Source organism: Salarias fasciatus, chromosome 7, assembly GCF_902148845.1.
Source record: "Salarias fasciatus chromosome 7, fSalaFa1.1, whole genome shotgun sequence".
NCBI classification, from domain to species: Eukaryota; Metazoa; Chordata; class Actinopteri; order Blenniiformes; family Blenniidae; genus Salarias; species Salarias fasciatus.
Window position 1 is genome coordinate 31,738,626 of NC_043751.1, and position 19,310 is coordinate 31,757,935.

Consider the following 19,310-nt stretch of genomic DNA (forward strand, 5'->3'; position numbering starts at 1 on the left):
TGACAGTAAATAAACATGGATATCAATGTCCAGAGTGTCCCGGGGGACGGACGTGGGACGCTCTGGGGCGTTCAGCGGTCCGACGACCCGGGAAGAACCGGTTCTGATCAGAAACCAGAAAGAGGTTGTGAACGGAACGATCAGCTGTTTCCTGTCAAACTGGCAACGTTCTGAAAGGGGATCTGGATCATTCTGTGTGCGTGCGTGCGTGCGTGCGTGCGCGCGTGTGTGATTATTATGTAACAGGAGTGGATCAGCTGTGCAGACAGGAGGTCTCACTCTGCTCACTTTAAACCAGACTGGAAGGAAGAAACGGGATAATCGGGAAAATGAAAAGATCTTCATGTGAGGGGAGGAAAAAATGAAGATATCTACTTTGAAATGTTACACATCACCTTTTGAATCGATCATCTGACAAACGATTTAATAAATATCACTGATTATGTCTGATTCTGAATGTTTTGGGGTTTTTTTACATTTTGTTCTAGAAATATTTTTTAGGTTTTTAACTTGTATAGATTAGTTAATTTATTTGATTGGTTTATTTTAATGTTACTTTTAAAAAAAAAAAAGCTTTAGTCAGATAAGATTTATTCATTCCTTTATTCATTCATTCATTATTTGTTTATTTGTTTATTGACTTTTTTGTTTAAAAAAAATCCCAATCGTCATCAGAGTGAGACCTCGCACCTCTCTGACCATCTTTGACGCCTCGTGTTCACTGCGCATGCTCACGAGGCAGCGAGTCCGCGAGCCTCCACGTCGGGGCGCGAGTCCCCGGCAGCCAATCAGGAGCGGCCAGCGTGTGTTTGGAAACAACATTCCAGCAGTGAAGACCCGGATGTTGACGCCGCGCTGCTCAGACTGGCGTCGAGCGGCTCACGAGCGGGTCGATACGGTGGTTTTCCCGCGGGTTTCCTGTCCGGTCGTCTCTGAGTGTGTTGGTGTGTGTGTGAGTGTGTGTTAGTGTGTGTGTAGAAGACCTGCTGAACATGGAGCAGAACCGGAACCTCAGGCTCATCATCAAAACTCCGAACCGGGAACAGGAGGACCAAACCGTGGACCGCGTCCCCCCGGCCTGGACCGTCCTGGACCTGAAGAGACACCTGTCCGCGTCCCACCCGTCCAGACCGGTCAGTGAACGCACCACGCCGTAGAGCGGTCTGGTCAGGGGCGGTGACGTCACTGATTCAGCTGTCGATCGACTGATTGGTTCCCACGCTGCACGCGCTGCTCCGCTCAGTGAGAAACCCGACACCTGAGACCCGGGAGAGCTGAGTCAGCACGAGACTGCTGAGGGAGAGGAGGAGGACTGACTGAGGAAGAGGAAGAGGACTGACTGATGAAGACTGACTGAGGAAGAGGAGGAGGACTGACTGATGAAGACTGACTGAGGAAGAGGAGGAGGACTGACTGATGAAGACTGACTGAGGAAGAGGAGGAGGACTGACTGATGAAGACTGACTGAGGAAGAGGAGGAGGACTGACTGATGAAGACTGACTGAGGAAGAGGAGGAGGACTGACTGATGAAGACTGACTGAGGAAGAGGAGGACTGACTGATGAAGACTGACTGAGGAAGAGGAGGAGGACTGACTGATGAAGACTGACTGAGGAAGACTGACTGAGGAAGAGGAGGAGGACTGACTGATGAAGAGGAGGAGGACTGACTGATGAAGAGGAGGAGGACTGACTGATGAAGACTGACTGAGGAAGACTGACTGAGGAAGAGGAGGAGGACTGACTGATGAAGAGGAGGAGGACTGACTGATGAAGAGGAGGACGACTGACTGAGGAAGACTGACTGAGGAAGAGGAGGACTGACTGATGAAGACTGACTGAGGAAGAGGAGGAGGACTGACTGATGAAGACTGACTGAGGAAGAGGAGGAGGACTGACTGATGAAGAGGAGGACGACTGACTGAGGAAGACTGACTGAGGAAGAGGAGGACTGACTGATGAAGACTGACTGAGGAAGAGGAGGAGGACTGACTGATGAAGACTGACTGAGGAAGACTGACTGAGGAAGAGGAGGAGGAGGACTGACTGATGAAGACTGACTGAGGAAGAGGAGGAGGAGGACTGGTGATGAAGACTGACTGGGTCTGTGTTCTCAGGCGGTCTCTGATCAGCGGCTGATCTTCTCTGGAAAACTGATTCCTGATCATCTGACCATGACGGATCTGTTCTCACAGGTAATGCACACTAAACACACACACACACACACACACACACACACACACACACACACACACACACACACACACCTGTTCACACAGTTAAAACACAAATCGTCCAGAAGGTGTGTGTCTGCTGGAGCTCAGAGCAGAAAACACAACATAAAACAAACACTTTGGTCCTGGTCCTGGTTCTGGTTCTGGTCCTGGTTCTGGTCCTGGTTCTGGTTCTGGTTCTGGTCCTGGTTCTGGTTCTGGTTCTGGTCCTGGACTTGTTCTGGACCTTCAGACACGTCAGCAGAGCTGTGATTAATCGTGATTAACTGTAAACTCAGTGATTAATTTCCTGTAAAGCTGCTCACTGAGACGTCTGTCCCTCTGTCCTCAGCTGTCCCCCCAGCAGGACCAGCTCCTGTCCCTCCATCTGGTCTGTCCGTCCAGGACTCGTCCTCCAGGACCTGCAGGACTCACAGTGAGTCCCGAGTCCTTCTCGGTTCTGGTTCTCTCGGTTCTCGGCTGAATAAGTTCCACCTGTTTCCTGTTTTCCTTTTCGTAGCGGCTGCTTCGCCTCATTTCCATCTTTCACTTCCTGTTCAGGGTCTTCGGGGTCTTCGGGCGGTCCAGGTTCTAGAGTCTCTGCTCAGTCCTTCATTTCAGCTTCTCTTCATCTTTTACACTTTTTACATCTGTTTTCGGTCTTTTTTTTTTTCTACTAAAAATTTTTCAGCTGAAGCTGAACTTCCGTCTACTTCCTGTTTCGTGCTTCCTGCTTCCTGCGTCCTGCTTCGCGTTTCCTGCTTCCTGCTCTCAGCAGCTGGTCTCTCAGAGGTCTGAGTTCAGCGTCTCTCCTGCAGGTCTCAGATCCGCCTCAGTCCGGTCGGCCTTCACACTTCACCACGGCGCCGGACGGGAGCGAGCTGCGGCAGAGGAGGAGCCCCGCCCCCTGCCCCGCCCCCTGCCCCGCCCCCTGCCCCGCCCCCTCCGGGTGAGCTGCTGGACACAGATCACTGCTTCTAGGAGGTTCTGCAGGGTTCTAAAGTGTGGTTCCTCCCTGCAGGGCCTCGTCCCCGGAGCCCCGCCCCTGGCTCCGCCCCCCCTCCTTCCCCGCCGTGTCGCTCTACAGCCGCCAGCAGCTGCTGTGGCTGCAGCAGCTCTACGCCCAGCAGGTCTACCTGCAGTAGTGAGTCCTTCTCCGGATCTGGTTCTGGTTCTGGTTCTGGTTCCGCCTCCTGGACCGTGTCCTGACCTGTCCCCCTCTGTCTCCCGCAGCCACGCGGCTCTGGCGGCGGCCGGCTCCGCCCCCTCTGCCCCCCCGCCGCCCGTCCCCGCCCACCGGGTCCCGGTCCCGGTCCCGGTCCCCGCCCCCCCGGCCGCCGCGCCGGGCGCCGCCCTCCTGGACCCGGCGCCGGCCAATCAGAACCTGCGGCTGAACGCGCAGGGCGGGCCGGCGCTGGAGGACGAGGAGCCGGCGGAGCGGGACTGGCTGGACTGGACCTACTGGGTGGCCCGGGTCCTGGTTCTGCTCACCGTGGTCTTCTTCAACTCCAGCCCGGCCCGCTTCCTGCTGGTGCTGAGCGGCCTGGTGCTCATGGTCCTGTGAGTGCTCCGCGGGGGGGGGGGGTGGTCTGGGTCTGGGTCTGGGTCTGGGTGGGGGTCTGGGTCTGGGTCTGGGTCTTGGTCTGGGTGGGGGTCTGGGCCTGGTTCTGGGTCTGGGTGGGGGTCTGGGTCTGGGTCTGGGTGGGGGTGAACACTTGGATCAGTGGAGATGAGAGGATGAATGATGTCGACGTGAAAACGAAGGGACCTCGCTCAGAACCCTGAGGAACACCACGGAACCAAAACTGGTTCTGAGAGACGAGTCTGAGAACCTGATGGATCTAGAACCGCGTCCAGAACACCTGCTGGACCAGTATCTAGAACCGAGTCTGTCCTGGAGGTTCCACTCCCGCTGAACGGAACGTTCTCTGTTCTCTGACCTTTGACCTCCGCTGGGTTTTCTCCCACCAGACGACCCGTGATCAGGTCACAGTCCTGTTCTGCAGCTGCGCCGGTCCCACACACACACACACACACAGGTTCTCAGCTCAGATGGTTCTCCAGGGTCTGGATCAGGTTCTGGCTCTGATTCTCAGATGGTTCTCCAGGGTTCTGGATCTGGTTCTGGTTCTCCAGGGTCTGGGTCTGGTTCTGGTTCTGGTCTCACCCCGGCCCGTTCTCTCCTCAGACACACTGCCGGCTGGTTTCCCTTCAGACGGAGAGTCCAGGTCCCGGTCCAGGAACCGGAGCAGCTGCAGAACCAGAACCCGGTGAGCCCCTCTCAGATGTAATCCGATTACATTTCGGTTGAATCGGGTCCTGCAGGAAGTTTACCTGGACTCTGGTTCCAGATGGAAGCGGCTGAGGGAGCGCCGGAGAACGGGTCAGATGGTCCAGGGGGTCCAGGAGGTCCTGGTCCTGGTCCAATGGCAGCCGTCCTGGTCCCGCCTCACCAGGTGTCCCTCATGTGGACCGCCTGGGTCTTCTTCAAGACCTTCTTCTCCTCCCTCATTCCCGAGGTTCCTGAGGGCGTGGCCAACTGACCGGTCCGGGCTCCCGGGTCCAGAAACATCGGGTCCGGGACCACCAGCACAGAGGAGGACTTCTTTAGACCTCCCCCCGCAGCGCCCGGACCGTGGTCTTCACCGGTCCAGACCGGTCCAGACCGGTCCAGACCGGTCCAGACTGGAAGCACCAGCAGAACCCAGACCTCGGTGGACCAGAAGCTCCTGGGTTGTGACCTTTCATACCGGTTCCGGTCCTGTACCCAGAATTCCTTGCGGACCGGGTCAGCCTGGGTCCTGGTCCTGGGTCCAGAACCCGCCCTAAAGAGACTCTGTGTGTTTCAGGATTTCTGGAAGATGTGAACTTTATTCTGATGGAGTCCTCCTTTCAGGCTTTAATCTTTAATCCTTTGAGTCCAGATGTTGAAGAGAGGCAGATGTTTTCTGTCCGCAAAGTTTTCAACACTTTTCTTTTGAAAAAAAAAAAAACACATGGAGGATGTCTGTCTGTTTCTGTGCAGAAATTCACTTTTATTTATTGAGAAATGGATGTAAGTCAGGATTCCTTCCTGCTGCAGTACTGAGGCTCCACCAGCAGGGGGCGGCAGTACTCAGGCTCCAGCAGCAGGGGGCGGCAGTACTCAGGCTCCAGCAGCAGGGGGCGGCAGTACTGAGGCTCTACCAGCAGGGGGCGGCAGTACTCAGGCTCCACCAGCAGGGGGCGGCAGTACTCAGGCTCCACCAGCAGGGGGCGCAGAGCCGCTTCATTCACTCTAATGTTTTGTCGTCTTGAAGAACTTTGAGCTTCATGAGTTTCAGGTCAACATGAGTCAAAGGATGCAATAAATACGCCTTAACTTCAAACTGTGTGTGTGTGTGTGTGTGTGTGTGTGTGTGTGTGTGTGTGTGTGTGTGTGTGTGTGTGTGTGTGTGTGTGTGTGTGTGTGTGTGTGTGTGTGTTTTTCTATCCTTGTGGGGACCAAATTTCAATTTATTTAATAGGGACAGTGCATATTAATGAACAGCATGTGTAAATATGCCGGAATGTAGCCCTGGGCTCATTTCCATCCGTAGTCCCCAGACAGGTGAATGTGACAAATGTCACGTAAACAAAGGAAACGACAGGGAGTCAGTGACAGGGCAGAACACAGCGGTCACAATACACCACAATGAACAATCATAGAGGTACACTGTAAACCCTGATTGTTGATTCAACTCACAGAGATTGAGTTCATATGACTTAAATGCATTAAAACTATGGCATTACTTATTATTTCTGATTCAAATTAACTTTTTTGTGTCCTTTCTGATTGTACTCATGTTTTTAAGTCAAATCAATAACAAATTTATTGTCTGTGCTCAAATTACTTAATATCATCAAGTTTTGCCTGTTGCTAATAGCAACACATTGGCGCCACCCACAAACCCGCCAGGAATCCAGTTTTTACCAGTTCTCAGAACACTGTGAGCCAGAAAGAGAAGCTACAGCAGAAGCATCTTTCACCAGTGGAGTTGTTTGAAGCATTTGAAGCCTTCAGTGGACCTGAGCTCAGCGTAAAAAAGGGTAAGTTTAAAGTTATAACTGATTGCCTACACGTGGTTAGCTCGTTGTTGACAAGCTAGCGTTAGCGTGTTAGCTATGCTGACTTCCGTGACCGGCGCATGCTTCTGGGCCGCGCAGCCGCAGTGCCGCGGGTGGAGAATCCGCTTCCCGCTCCGCGCTGAGCGGACAGTCAGCACGCAGAGAGCCCGGCGGAGCGCTACAGCGGCTCGTTCACTGGACAAACGAGCCCGCAGCAGACCGCCCTCTCATCGGGCACCGTCTCACGGAGCAGCTCTGCCGGGTCCGGCTCCCCGGAGGCCGGCCGGCGGAGCTCTCATGGAGATGATTGAACACTGTTTGAGCAGATAAAAACACTGCTGGGAGCCGAAGACTCCTGACTGTAAAGCTAAAAATCAGAACCTTTTGCGTATGTCACAGATACTATATAATCTGCTTCACCTGGGGTCCTATGTGAGGACAAGCAGTGAATGAAATTACAAAAAAATAAGTTTTATCATGTCCTTTTAGAGCCTTCCTGGTAATGGGCCTGAAGATGTAATGTAAATTAGAAAAAGTAGACATTTTATATGCTTTCCTTTCTCTTGATGTGTTTTAATATCTTCTTTACTGTGTTTCTCCCAAACAGCTGGAGCTGAGCTGAGGTGAAGGTGGCCTGCCATCACCCAGATGTGTGACAGCTGGCTGGCTCTCTGTCCTGAACGCCAGGTAGGGCTGTGTTTGTCTCAATATGCTTCATGTTTTGGAGCCCCTCTGGTGACATTTGATTATAGAAAATGACAACTGTGATTTGTATCGTTGTTATTTCTATACAGACTGTTAATTGTTGCTTAAACCAACAAATGCGGGCAAGTCACAATGAATCTTATCACTTGGCAACGAATTATAATGACAAAAACATGACATAAAGTGACATAACCTGCACAACCATCTCTGAACAGAAGTGATGTAGTCATCAGGGGTGTACAAGCTCGGTCATGAAGGGCCGACATCCTGCACGTTTTAGCTTTCTCCCAGCTGGAGCACACCTGATTGCAATGAGGGACTCTTCACTGGGCTTTTCTACGAGTTTTGAGGACAACATCAACATGATGAGACAGAGGTGTGCTGCAGCAGGGAGAGAGCGAAGACATGCAGGAGGCGGCCCTTGAGGACAGAGGTGGACACCCCTGGACTACAATAATCACATTTTATTTTCATTTGGAATTCAGTGTCACGAGAAGGGCTGCATATTCATCAAAACTTACTAAAAGAATAATATTTCAGTCTGGGTCGTTGCCTGAAAAGATCACATCATGTTGTCATTTCATTTGAACATGACCATGTTTGTTTTACATGTTTCAGGTGTGTCTGGAGTTCTAGAGGCTGGTTGGTAAGAGCCTGAGACAGGAGTTCCACAAGGTCCGTGACCATTGCAGTCCCAGGCTCATGGAAATCTTCAAGGCAAAAAGAGTCCTCACACGGCAGGACCTGATGCCACAAAGGTCAGCTGATTTTCAATTGAATTTATTCAGGGTGAGGGTGGGGGGGAATTGAGTCACATCAGTACCAGTATTTTTGTTTAGTGATTTTTAAATAGATTTCAAATTTTGTTGTTGTTGTTCAAAAATCATTTTTCTCCACCCCAAAAACTTATATTGGTTCTAGTTTACTGTTTCAAATGTTTTCCCTTCACAATCCAGTGATATCAGATCCATTTGCAAAACAAACAAAAAAAACTACGAGAGAAAGGTGACCAAGTTCAAAAATGTACTGAAATAAAACAGCCAACATCTCTTTTTAAATCCAAAGTGTGGACCCATTTTGGGTCCTGAGTGGTTTTCTGTAGCGGTCACTGGGCAGTGGGTGGACACTGGACCGGGCAGACGTGTGGCTGTGTGCCTGCAGAGACTGTAACTCCATATTGTCATGTTTACGTGATTGTGCCCTGTTTCCTTTTTCAGGACATTGATGAAGAGGAAGATTGGTGCGGTGGGGATCCTCTGCAATGAACGGGAGAACATCACTCCACACTCAGTCCCTGCACCACTACGCTTCCTCATGGGAATCATCGTGGAGAGAAACATTGTGATGGACACCGACAGCCTGCCCTCAGGCTAAGAACATTGTCTTTGGACTTGCCTACGCACTCCATCTCAACTAAGCAAAGTGCATGAAGAACACCTTTGATTTTGTTCAACAGGTACTTCTGTAAGAACGATCTGAAACCTGAACTCCAGACACTCAAGAATCAGCCTGCAATGTAAGATGCGGAATCTCCTCCTGTCCTTGGAGGTTTTTTGTTTTTTTGTTTACTATCAGTCCATGGTTTTGATGTTTTTGTTGCTGAAAAAAAAGTTTGGTGAGTTTTTGTAAAAAGTAATGTTCAATAAAAAACATTTGGCTCACTGTAATGTTGCAGTTGTCTGTATACATGACTCCATTTATTGAAAGCAAATTTTAAGTTTCAGGAACAATAAAGGTTATGTTTGGTCAGTAAGAATATATAATTTGGTTGAACTACTAATGAAGTAATGGTTACTTAACAAGCTGAGTTAAATACATGGGTAGACAATGATTGTTTAAACTAAGTTAGCTTAAGTTACTGTAACTTGCTTATTAGTACATTCAACTTGAATTTTCTATTCCATTCTGTTAGAAGCTGAAGTACATTGAATGCAGTTCTCTTCACTTGTTCAACCAAAGCTCCATTACTTAACTTTTTTAAGGCAACGAGTTACCTTTGGTTTTTTAAGTTGAGTCAACTATTCGGGTTTAGAGTGTAGACAAAAAACAAGAACACCGCGCAGAATCAATTCACAACCACACACCCGGACGAGAGGACCTGAACAAAGATTGCCTAACCAGTAAATCCATCATAGTTACATGAAATAAAATTATAGTTACAAATTAGTTATTACGATCTTTAAAAATCATTTCACGGCATATTCACTGAAATGACTTGTCTTTAAAGTGCTTTGTTGCATTGCGCATTGCCCTAAAATGTCCCCACAAGGATAGGAAAACCTGCACGATGTGCCTTGTGGGACCTTCTTCCAGTCCTAATGAGGGAAACTGTGTTTTCTTCACCATGTTGTTGTTACTGAAAAAAGTCAAAGGTCAAAACATTTCTTTAGGGTTCGGCTGTGTGGTGGTCTGGGTCAGGGTCAGGGTCAGGGTCAGGGTCAGGGGCTAGCAAATGCATTATGTTAATGAGTATCCTCACAAGGGTAGAAATACAAACCTGTGTGTGTGTGTGTGTGTGTGTGTGTGTGTGTGTGTGTGTGTGTGTGTGTGTCCTGCAGTAACCTTCAGCTCCTCCACTGATCAACAAACGAACGGAACCTTTGAACCAACACACACACACACAAACACACACAAAACAGGGTCAACACACACACACACACACACACACACACACACACACACACACACACACACACACACACACACACACACACACACGTCACGTCTTTTATTTTGAAAGGTCATTTCCTTCTGTGGCTGTTTCCTCCTTGGTTCTGGTTCTGGTTTGCTGCTTTGACGGTGCTGTGCTGTTCGGGGTCCGGGTCTGGTCCGGGTCTGTTCTGGGTCTGGGTCCGGTTCCAGGTCCGGGTCAGGATCTTCCTCCTGTTCCGGTTCTCCTCATCCAGAGAGACGCTCCAGTGGAACACCGGGTCAGGTTCTAGCGCCGGTCCACGGCTCCGGTCTCCTGGAGTCGCTGTGGTCCGCCGCCATGGCGGTCCTCAGACCGTTCCACGGTTCCACAGCAGTGGGGGGGGTCTGTGCAGGTCCCGCCCCTCCTGAAGCCCCTCCCCTTGTTGGTCTCATAACATCTGGATCAGGGTCTGCTGGAGGAGTTCATCTGGAACAGGTCTGGAGAACCAGTCAAGCTGGATCTGCTTCTCTGCTCAAGTCCAGGTTCTAGATCTTCAATAGCAACATCAGCAGCAGGGTGCTGAGATCTGGACGGGAACTGGAGAACTCAGATGGGGTCCAGGTCTTTTAGGGTCTGGAAGGTTCCCGACCATCGGATCGGATCGGCACAGGATCAGGAAACCCCCAGACAAGACCAGAACCATCTTAGAACCAGCAGATCCGCCTCAAGCTGGAATCCATCCGCTTAATGGGGTCCGAGTGGGACCGGACGAGGTCCAGAGGGTTCTGGGTGTTCTGGTGGACCCTCTTGGTCCACTGACTGGAGTGAAGACCAGATAGAGTTGAGGACAGACGTGTTCCACATTCCACACATGGAGAACCAGGCAGAGCTGCTGTCTCTCCTCCAGGGGTCTGAAGGGGTCTGAAGGGGTCCAGGTCTGAAGGGGTCCAGGTCTGAAGGGGTCCAGGTCTTCATCTTCTGAAGATGCAGTTTGAATCCAGGATCCTGAAATCTGGTCTGAAGCGGAAGGGTTGTTTTCTGTTTGATGAAGCCCCGCCCCTCCATAGGCCCCGCCCCTGCCCTCCCCAGCCCCGCCCCCTCCTCTGACGTTCTGCGTCCGTTCTGAGAACCATCGCTGGAGGAACCGCCGGACCCTCCTGGTCTCGGCTGGGGACGGGTCTGCTGTTTGGACGCTGTCTCTCCGTGTTGACTGGGACCAGATAGCGTCCAGAGAGGACGGAGGACGTGTTCCAGTCTGCTGACGTTCCGCCCACGTTCCTGACAAACCTGCCCTTTGCCCGGTTCACCGTCAGGATCGGTTCCTCAGTGTTTGTTCTCCTGCTGCGATCGGACGCCGCCGTCCACTGATTGGATCAGAGACGGAACGTCTCGCAGAACGCCGCCGTCCACTGATTGGATCAGAGACGGAACGTCTCGCAGAACGCCGCCGTCCACTGATTGGATCAGAGACGGAACATCTCGCAGAACGCCGCGACTGCAGGTTAGTGTTCAGGAGAACGTTCGTGGTTCTCCAGGGTTCTTCAGTAGAAGGTTAGTGGTTCTCTAGGCGAACCCCAGCACCATGGCGCGGGCCCCGGGCGGGGTTCTCCTGCTGCTGCTGTGGTTCTGGTTCTGGTCCTGGTTCTCGGGGTCGTCCCTCGGCTGCCTGCAGGACCCGGCCGCCGCCTACCGGCTGAGCGGAGCCGTGTGCCGCCTCACCCACCCGGCCGCCGTCGTCTGTGAGTTCCATCCGGTTCCGGTTCCGGTTCCAGTTCCAGTTCCAGTTCCAGTTCCAGTTCTGGTTCTGGTTCTGGTCCCCCGTCCCGTCCTCATTTGTCGTCGGTCCCTGCAGTGAATGAGAAAACCACGCGGGTGATCGAGGCGGCGTTCCAGAGCGCCCGCTACCCCCGCATGGCGGGCGAGAAGGCCGTGCTGTTCGTGGGGAAGGTTCTGTACGGCCTGGACAAGTGAGTGCTCCGTCCCCACGCCGTCCCCGCAGCGTCCCAGTGGTGTCCTGCCCGGAGGGACGTCCTGGTGGCGTCCCGCCCGGCAGGACGTCCCGTGACGTTGTCCCTGTTCCGTCCCGGTGGCGGGACGTCCCGTGACGTTGTCCCTGTTCCGTCCTGGTGGCGTCCCGGTGGCGGGACGTCCCGTGACGTTGTCCCTGTTCCGTCCCGGTGGCGTCCCGGTGGCGGGACGTCCCGTGACGTTGTCCCTGTCCAGCCTGGAGATCAGCAACCTGACCATCGGCCGGAGCGACTTCCGGCTGCTGCCCGGCGTCGGCATCGCCATGGAGATCCAGAACGTGTCGGCGGTATTCAGAGGAATGCTGCAGTACGGATACGGCAGCTGGCTGTGAGTCCAACACCCCCCCTCACCCCCCCAACAACCATACACCCCACCCCTCACCCCTCACCCCACACACCTACACCCCCCCTCACACACCCCAGAGCCAGGAAGAGCTGCTGATCAGTTAGTTTACATGATGAGACTCTCATGACAGGAAGATGCTCTGTCGTCTCAGTTCTGCTCCAGTCCACTAGGTCCTGGTCCTGGTCCTGGTCCTGGTCCTGGTCTTGTTTTTCACTCCGGGTTCTGTGTTCTCTCGTTCTGTTCTCTCGTCCAGAGTCAACGTTGGCCACTCGGTGGATTTTGAAATCGAGTCTCAGATCGATCTCGGGATCAACCCCAAACTCTGTAAGACCCTTCTCTTCCCGCTGCTGCAGATCGATCCGCCGGTCTCCTCTCTGAGCGGAGAACCGGTTCTAGGTATCAGCTGATCTATAAACGGCTTCCTGATTGGACGGTAGATTAACGCTCCGCCGTTCCTGAGGGGAACACTGAGAGAGAACCAGCTGAGAGGCTCAGTTCCTCCTGGAACCTTCAGGAACAACCCTGCAGTGGTCCGGTCGCCCAGCAGGGGGCAGTGTTCCTGCAGCAGGATGTTCTCTCATCACACAGACTCTAAGGGCGAATCCCAATTCTCTGCTTAATCCTCAATCTTACTCCTCATTCCTCAAAATCCGCGCTCCCGTGAAGTTAAGTGCTGTCCCATTCAAGTTGAGGAAAGAAGCGAGACTAAGGGACGTTATCTCCCTTAATTTTGAGATTCTACGAGACCTACCTTGGAGTTAAGGATGACCCAGAATGCTTGTTAAATAGTTCGTTTTGCTGTTATTTTATTAATAAAAAATTTTGTATATTAGTTTGGGAGTAATTGTATTAACTTTCTATCACAGATAATATTTACAAAGGCTATTAGAAAGAAATCAAGAAAATTCATTTGAATGCATTTATTAACAAGGTCACACAGCAAAATGTTAAACATTTCTAATGCAGGGCGCATTACTTACAGTTATAAAGGGCGTTGTTATTGATCATTGACCAAAATTATTACTGCTGCTCTTCCACTTTAGGCCCCACCCCCCCCCCCCCCCCCCCCACCCACCCCCACCACGCTAAAAAAAAAAAAAAGCTCTCCACGCGTGTGCGCTCTCTCTCTCCTTCGGACGGTCCAAAGAAGCGTCGCGCTAGCCGCTAGCCCCCTCCCGACGGTCCAAAAAGTCCCCGCCACGCGTGCTCCCCCCTGGCCAAACTTTTTTCCTGCAGGAAACACTGCACTTCTGGCTTTCTTCTACCCTCTTGCGCAGTGCTGCCCCCTGTGGTCCAAGGACCTAACTGTCTTTAAGGGTTGTCCCATTTCCAAGTGACATTACATTCCTTAACACTTGTTTTTAGGAGGCACTTAATTTGAGATTGAGGATCAAGGTTGAGGAGTGAGGATTAAGCAGAGAATTGGGATTGGGCCTAAAGCTGCTTTGACTTGTCTGGTGTCTGTCTGTGTCCTTGGTCCTGGTCTCTGTCCTCCGTCAGACTGCGGTGGAGGAAAAGTCGCAGCAGACACTTCCGACTGTTACCTGAACTTCCACAAGCTGCTGCTGCACCTGCAGGGAGACAAACAGTGAGCAACCCCACCCGGTGGTCAAATGTGACTGTGGCAGGTTAGCATGCTAACACGACTGCGGCAGGTTAGCATGCTAACATGGCCACGGTGTGTCCGCATGCTGATGTGACTACGACGTGTTAGCATGCTAACATGACCACGGCGTGTCAGCATGCTGACATTACGACAACATGTTAGCATGCTGACGTGAACGTGGCAGGTAGGCATGATAATTTGACCACAGCATGCTAGCGCAGCATGCTAACATGACCGCAGTGTGTTAGTATGCTAGCGTGACCACAGCATGCTAACCTGACTGCAGCATGCTAACACGACCACAGCATGCTAACTCGACTGCAGCATGCTAACTGGACCGCAGCATGCTAACTCGACATCAGTATGCTAACTGGACCGCAGCATGCTAACCTGCGTTTCTTGCTGTTGCTCAGACCCAACTGGCTGAAGAAGCTCTTCACCAACTTCATCACATTCACCGTCAAGCTGGTCATCAAAGGACAGGTGAGCAGAAACATGTCCCCGACCGTCATCCTGTCCACCGGGATCAATCCCATCATGCTCTGCTCTGTGACATGCCCCCTCACCCGGCGTCTCCGGTGTGTTCCTTGGTGTTCCACTGAGGCGTCGGTTCTCGAATGCAGATCTGTCAGGAGATCAACAAGGTGGCGAACATCCTGGCCGAATTCATCCAGGACACTGCAGGTGTGTGGACGAGTCCGAGGCAGTCTGAGGGGGACATGAAGTCTCCAGCTTGAGGACAGACGCTTCAGTTTCATGTTTCCACCTTCAGGTCTCAGAGAAACGAGTGTCGGGTTTCCAAAAGCAGACAGTCTTGAGCTGTGTGTGTGTGTGTGTGTGTGTGTGTGTGTGTGTGTGTGTGTGTGTCCAGAGCACTTCCTCAGTGACGGAGACATCAGCGTGGACATCGGAGTGACTGCAGCTCCTGTCATCACTGAGAACTACATTGAATCGTATCACAAGGTGAAGACGCCTCGCTGGAGGACAATGTCCAGCTGGTCCAACCCTGAACTCTGCCCTGTCTCCCTGTCCCCCCTGAACCCTGACCTCTGACCTGTCCTCCTGTCCCCCCTGAACCCTGACCTCTGACCTGTCCTCCTGTCCATCCTGAACGCTGACCTCTGACCTGTCCTCCTCCTGTCCGTCCTGACCTCTGACCTGTCCTCCTGTCCGTCCTGAATGCTGACCTCTGACCTGTCCTGCTGTCCCCCCTGAAACCCTGACCTCTCACCTGTCCTCCTGTCCATCCTGAACCCTGACCTCTGACCTGTCCTCCTGTCCCCCCTGAAACGCTGACCTCTCACCTGTCCTCCTGTCCATCCTGACCTCTGACCTCTGACCTGTCCTCCTCCAGGGCCTGACCACCTACAACCACAGCTCTGCGGTGATCAGCGACTCGGTGTTCCACCCCAGTCAGCTGACGGAGGACCGGATGCTGTACTTCTGGATCTCAGGTGGGCCTCGGTCCTGGTCCCGGTACTGGTTCCTGATCTGCGGCTCCTGGTTTGCTTGAAACACCAGCTGAAGATGTTTTTATGTTTTTGTGTTTTTGCAACTGAACCCTCAGACGAGGTGTTCAACCCCATGGTCGCCGCCGCTCACCATGACGACCGCTTCCAGCTGAACATCTCTGGAGGACACTTCCTGGTGAGTGTCTGAACGCCGGGACAGAGTCCCGCCGTCCTCGTGTCTTTAACGCCACCTGTCGGACGTTGTTCCAGGAACTGTTCCGGACCAACTTCTCCAGCACGATCCCCGACTTCCTGGACGAGGTCAGACCCGGAGCGTCCTCCATCCTCTGTCCCGTCCGGATGTCCTTCGTGTCCTCTGAGTTGACTGTGGTGTCCAGTGTCTGACAGGAACAGCATCTCCGGAGCTCCGGGTGTGGAGCTCCTCCGTCCCCCGCCTGAACACCTCCGGCTCGGGGACGAGGGTCTGGGCCCAGGCGTCCGGACGGATCGACTGCGGGAGTCCAGACCGGCCGGCGCTCGTCTTCCAGACGGTACCTTTAGCAGTCAGATGTTCTCCTTCCAGTCAGGAATCCAGCCAATCATGACTGGCCCTGCTGCGACAGGACCAGTTCTAACGCTGAATGTCTCTGGGAGCAAGTCCTCCTCCATTTTTAGGCAATTGAAAGGTTTAAAATCTTAATCTGACCTCTGACCCCCCAGATAAGATCTGAGAGACAGAAGCATCAGTAGAGGACAGAGAAGCCGTGGTAACACCTTCATCTGGATTACATTTCCTCTTCCCGTCCGAGACATCGTTCAGTGAGACCTGCTTTACTCACCACTTCAGGATTCTTCTTTCAGTCACTCCTGATTTGGTGAATCCAGAGTCGGAGTCAAATGATAAGTTCCTAAAGGCAGAGCTGCTGGTTTTTCAACTTTAACGTCATAACCTGACAGAACCAAATGTTTCCATTACTGACTAAATCCAAGATGGACGCCTCAGGACTGGAAACAAGCAGCATAGCATCGTCTGCATACAGCGCAGTTTTAGCCTCTGGCCAGCAGTTCGGGGTCAGAAGGTGAATCTGAATCCAGAAGCTCCCGAACAGGATCTGTACAGACCTCTTTAAAGAACAGCTGCAGACCGGCCGTCTTGTCTCTGGTTTCCCAAACCCCACTGAGCACGTTCAGTTCCGCTAACGATCCGCCTCAAGGTAAAAACCCAGCGCCGCTTCCAGCTGAGCGTTGACCACATGGGAGCGGCTAAAGCCGGATTCACCAAACGCTCGGATCCACTGGTCCGAGTCCGGCTCTGACCCAGGAATCTCACCTCCAGTGACTGAAAACTGCTCAGAATAACAAAGTCCAGAGACCACTGGACCCCAGGAGGGAACTGGGACCACTCCACACCGAGTTGAGGACGTCCCCTCAGGTCCTCATGTGATGTAGCTGGAAGGACCATATCATCAGGCAAAGGACAAAGTGTCTCTTCAGCAGAATGTTTGTTTCTGACCTGCAGGACGTGGTGGTGGACGTCAAGGCGTCCTACGCTGACAAGAAGCTCTTCCTTCATGGCAGTCCCAGACAGTAAGACCACTCCGTTTGACTCCAGCATCACAAAGACTGTCCTCATCTGAGATCCACCTCTCCTGTCCAGGATCTCCATACTTCGGGCAGAACGTCCTTCGGAGAATCATGCAGTAAGTTGACCTCATGGACGCCCGTGAGCAGAGTCGGGTTCCAGGTGCTCTATAATCTGATTCAGTCTCCAGATTCTCTATAATCCAATTCAGCCTTCAAGTGCTCTATAATCTGATTCAGTCTCCAGGTGGTCTATAATCCGATTCAGCCTCCAGATGCTCCATAATCTGATTCAGTCTCTGGATGCTCCATAATCTGATTCAGTCTCCAGATGTTCTATAATCCGATTGAGATGCTCCATAATCTGATTGTGGTCCCTTCGCTTGCAGCCACTGGACGAGGCGCAGCTGGACTTCCTGAGGGAGGCGGTGGAGAGAGTCGGCATCACCAGAGTCCTGGCTGGTAGGAAACGGACTATGAAGCTGAAGCAGCAGAACTCTTCAGATCAGCACCGATCAGAACGTTCTCATCGCGGTTGGCAGCATCACTTTGACATCAGACAGTTCTCTGAGGAAAGACGAGTTTCTGAAGTTTTGTGGTTTAACGGAGTTGGAATAATGTGTAACGGTGACCCGGTTCCGGGATGTTTGGTAAATCTGGATCATTCGCCTGATTTCAACACATCAGTCACTGAAGCGTCACGGTTCTAGACGCTGACGTTTGAGTCAAAGAAGACTTTCAGTAAACATGAGCTTTTAGAAATTGCTAATGCTAATGCTAACATTTTGCAGAGTTGACTGAACTTAACAGGAGAACTGAGTGAGAAATACTGGAACCGGATTTCTGCCAGAAGGAGAACTGAAACGTTATGAGAGAACATTTCTTTAAAGCTGGTGTCCGGAGTTTCCGTTCGTTTCCAATGTATGTATCATTTTTTAACAGAGCTTCAATGTGTCAGTCTGGTTCCATACTATAATATAATATTAGCATAAAGCAATATAAATAGTGCTGTCATGCGATCAAAAAAATAACACTTTCAGTGTGTTTCGTTAAAGAAATTCAAAAGAAGAAAAAGTTTAAGTACATCCCAGCAAACCTATTCAGCCTGGTGCACTATTCAAAAATGCAGTACAAAGATTGATAGAACAAATCTGAAATAAAATAAGGCTGAGTTTAAAAGATCCACTGAAGCAAACTGAATTCAAAACGAATACTAAAACTAACTTAATACAGCAATTTACAATGAATACTACTAGTACAACATGCCTCTAAAAGAGACAACAGTTCCATTCACATTGAATTGCCACTTAAGTGTGCTATAATTAATCTTAGATTAATTTTTTTAGTGCACTAATTTGCAGTGTAATTAATTAATCTAATTAATGCACTAAAATGACAGCCCTAAATATAAACATTTATTTATGAGCCCTGTCTTCGTCTCATAGACCCCATGTTATCCGAAAAAGTGCCGGTAAGCTTCAGCCAATAGATTTCGAGCTTCCTCATTCTCGTGTTGTCAATCAAAGTGTGGAGCAGCCAGAGAGCACGGCCGCTCGCCCAGCAGAGGAGAGTTAGCTCCGCAGCAGATATATCCACTGTCTGCTGAACATCCACCGTAAACAGCTCAACATGGAGGATGCTGCAGGACTCAGAGGCTCTCATTTTCACCCGACGGATAATAGCGTGCACAATTAAAGGGGCGTGGCTTGGTCGCTCATGAAAGCAGAGGGAGGGCGGGACCTGAGACGTTGGATTAAAAAAAAACCTCTCTCTTTCAAAACTCCGGACACGAGCTTTAAGGAGCATCAAGACCACCTAACCCAAGACCAGGACCAAGGCTGGAGCGTCCCAAGACCAAGACAAGGACCAAGACCAGAGCATCTCAAGACCAAGACTAGAGCATCCCAAGACCAAGATTAGAGTTTCCCAGGACCAAGACTAGAGTATTCCAAGACCAAGATAAGGACCATGACAAGACAATGATTTTTTTAAGGGTCCTAGACTAAGTCATGATCGAGAAGTCTACAATTTGGTCCTCCTTCTGGTCTCAATCTACCATCAGATTACTGTTCTGTTTTGGACTTGGTGTCCCCCTTGCTCCTGTCCAGAGTGTCTCCTGTCCCGTGTCCTCCAGAGACCTGGTCCTGGATAAACTGTGTGTGTTTCAGTTCTGGAGGTGGAGCTGACCAGACTGCTGGACAAACAAGGAGCAAACCTGTTCGACATTCTGAACCCGGAACTTCTGCCCCGGGATGTGAGTGGCCCCGCCCTCTCATTAGCATGTTAGCTGTTAGCATGATGACATTGGTGAACACCCCCTCCCCCCATCCCCCTTTCAGGGCTTTGTGCTGATCCAGATGGACTTTGGGTTCCCTCATCACCTCCTGGTGGAGTTCCTGAAGAAAACACTGCAGTAGCAGAACCTGATCCGGTCCACGGTTCGATACATGGAGACAGATGAAACTCTGCTTCTGGTCCTGGTCCTGGTCCTGGCCCTGGTCTCGGTCCTGGTCCTGGTGTCAGTCCACATCCTCCTGGTCTATCTGCCGTTGCCATGGAAACGGACATTACTTTCAGAACGTTGTCGTGTAAACAGGGTCTTAAATGTTCCAGGTTCACGACTCATCCTGGACTGGAACACAAACCAGAACGGGGTCCAGCGGT

At 51.5% G+C, this 19,310-nt stretch overlaps 2 protein-coding genes across 2 annotated transcripts; both read left to right on the top strand.

The window, feature by feature from the left end:
* The first annotated feature begins 821 nt into the window (after nucleotides 1-821).
* herpud1 (homocysteine-inducible, endoplasmic reticulum stress-inducible, ubiquitin-like domain member 1) lies at nucleotides 822-5,247 on the top strand. Its single transcript, XM_030096270.1, has 8 exons — nucleotides 822-1,133; nucleotides 2,117-2,194; nucleotides 2,565-2,648; nucleotides 3,031-3,161; nucleotides 3,234-3,356; nucleotides 3,446-3,772; nucleotides 4,401-4,482; nucleotides 4,564-5,247. The coding sequence occupies exons 1-8, from the start codon at nucleotides 993-995 to the stop codon at nucleotides 4,753-4,755; spliced, it is 1,158 nt and encodes a 385-aa protein (XP_029952130.1). The 5' UTR covers nucleotides 822-992; the 3' UTR covers nucleotides 4,756-5,247.
* Nucleotides 5,248-11,217: 5,970 nt separating this feature from the next.
* On the top strand, nucleotides 11,218-19,063 carry cetp (cholesteryl ester transfer protein, plasma). Its single transcript, XM_030096971.1, has 17 exons — nucleotides 11,218-11,374; nucleotides 11,488-11,602; nucleotides 11,859-11,990; nucleotides 12,262-12,332; nucleotides 13,509-13,596; nucleotides 14,028-14,097; nucleotides 14,238-14,300; nucleotides 14,488-14,577; nucleotides 14,969-15,068; nucleotides 15,182-15,261; nucleotides 15,336-15,386; nucleotides 15,464-15,616; nucleotides 16,585-16,652; nucleotides 16,723-16,765; nucleotides 17,036-17,108; nucleotides 18,815-18,900; nucleotides 18,986-19,063. The coding sequence occupies exons 1-17, from the start codon at nucleotides 11,218-11,220 to the stop codon at nucleotides 19,061-19,063; spliced, it is 1,518 nt and encodes a 505-aa protein (XP_029952831.1).
* The last annotated feature ends 247 nt before the right edge of the window (nucleotides 19,064-19,310 follow it).

Bases quoted from the DNA above. Each gene is read 5' to 3' on its own strand.
- herpud1 (XM_030096270.1), top strand. From the start codon at position 993: ATGGAGCAGAACCGGAACCTCAGGCTCATCATCAAAACTCCGAACCGG. The intron at 1,134-2,116 runs GTCAGTGAACGC...CTGTGTTCTCAG, and splicing joins CGTCCCACCCGTCCAGACCG to GCGGTCTCTGATCAGCGGCT. The intron at 3,162-3,233 runs GTGAGCTGCTGG...TCCTCCCTGCAG, and splicing joins CCCTGCCCCGCCCCCTCCGG to GGCCTCGTCCCCGGAGCCCC.
- cetp (XM_030096971.1), top strand. From the start codon at position 11,218: ATGGCGCGGGCCCCGGGCGGGGTTCTCCTGCTGCTGCTGTGGTTCTGG. The intron at 14,098-14,237 runs GTGAGCAGAAAC...TCTCGAATGCAG, and splicing joins AGCTGGTCATCAAAGGACAG to ATCTGTCAGGAGATCAACAA. The intron at 17,109-18,814 runs GTAGGAAACGGA...TGTGTGTTTCAG, and splicing joins CATCACCAGAGTCCTGGCTG to TTCTGGAGGTGGAGCTGACC.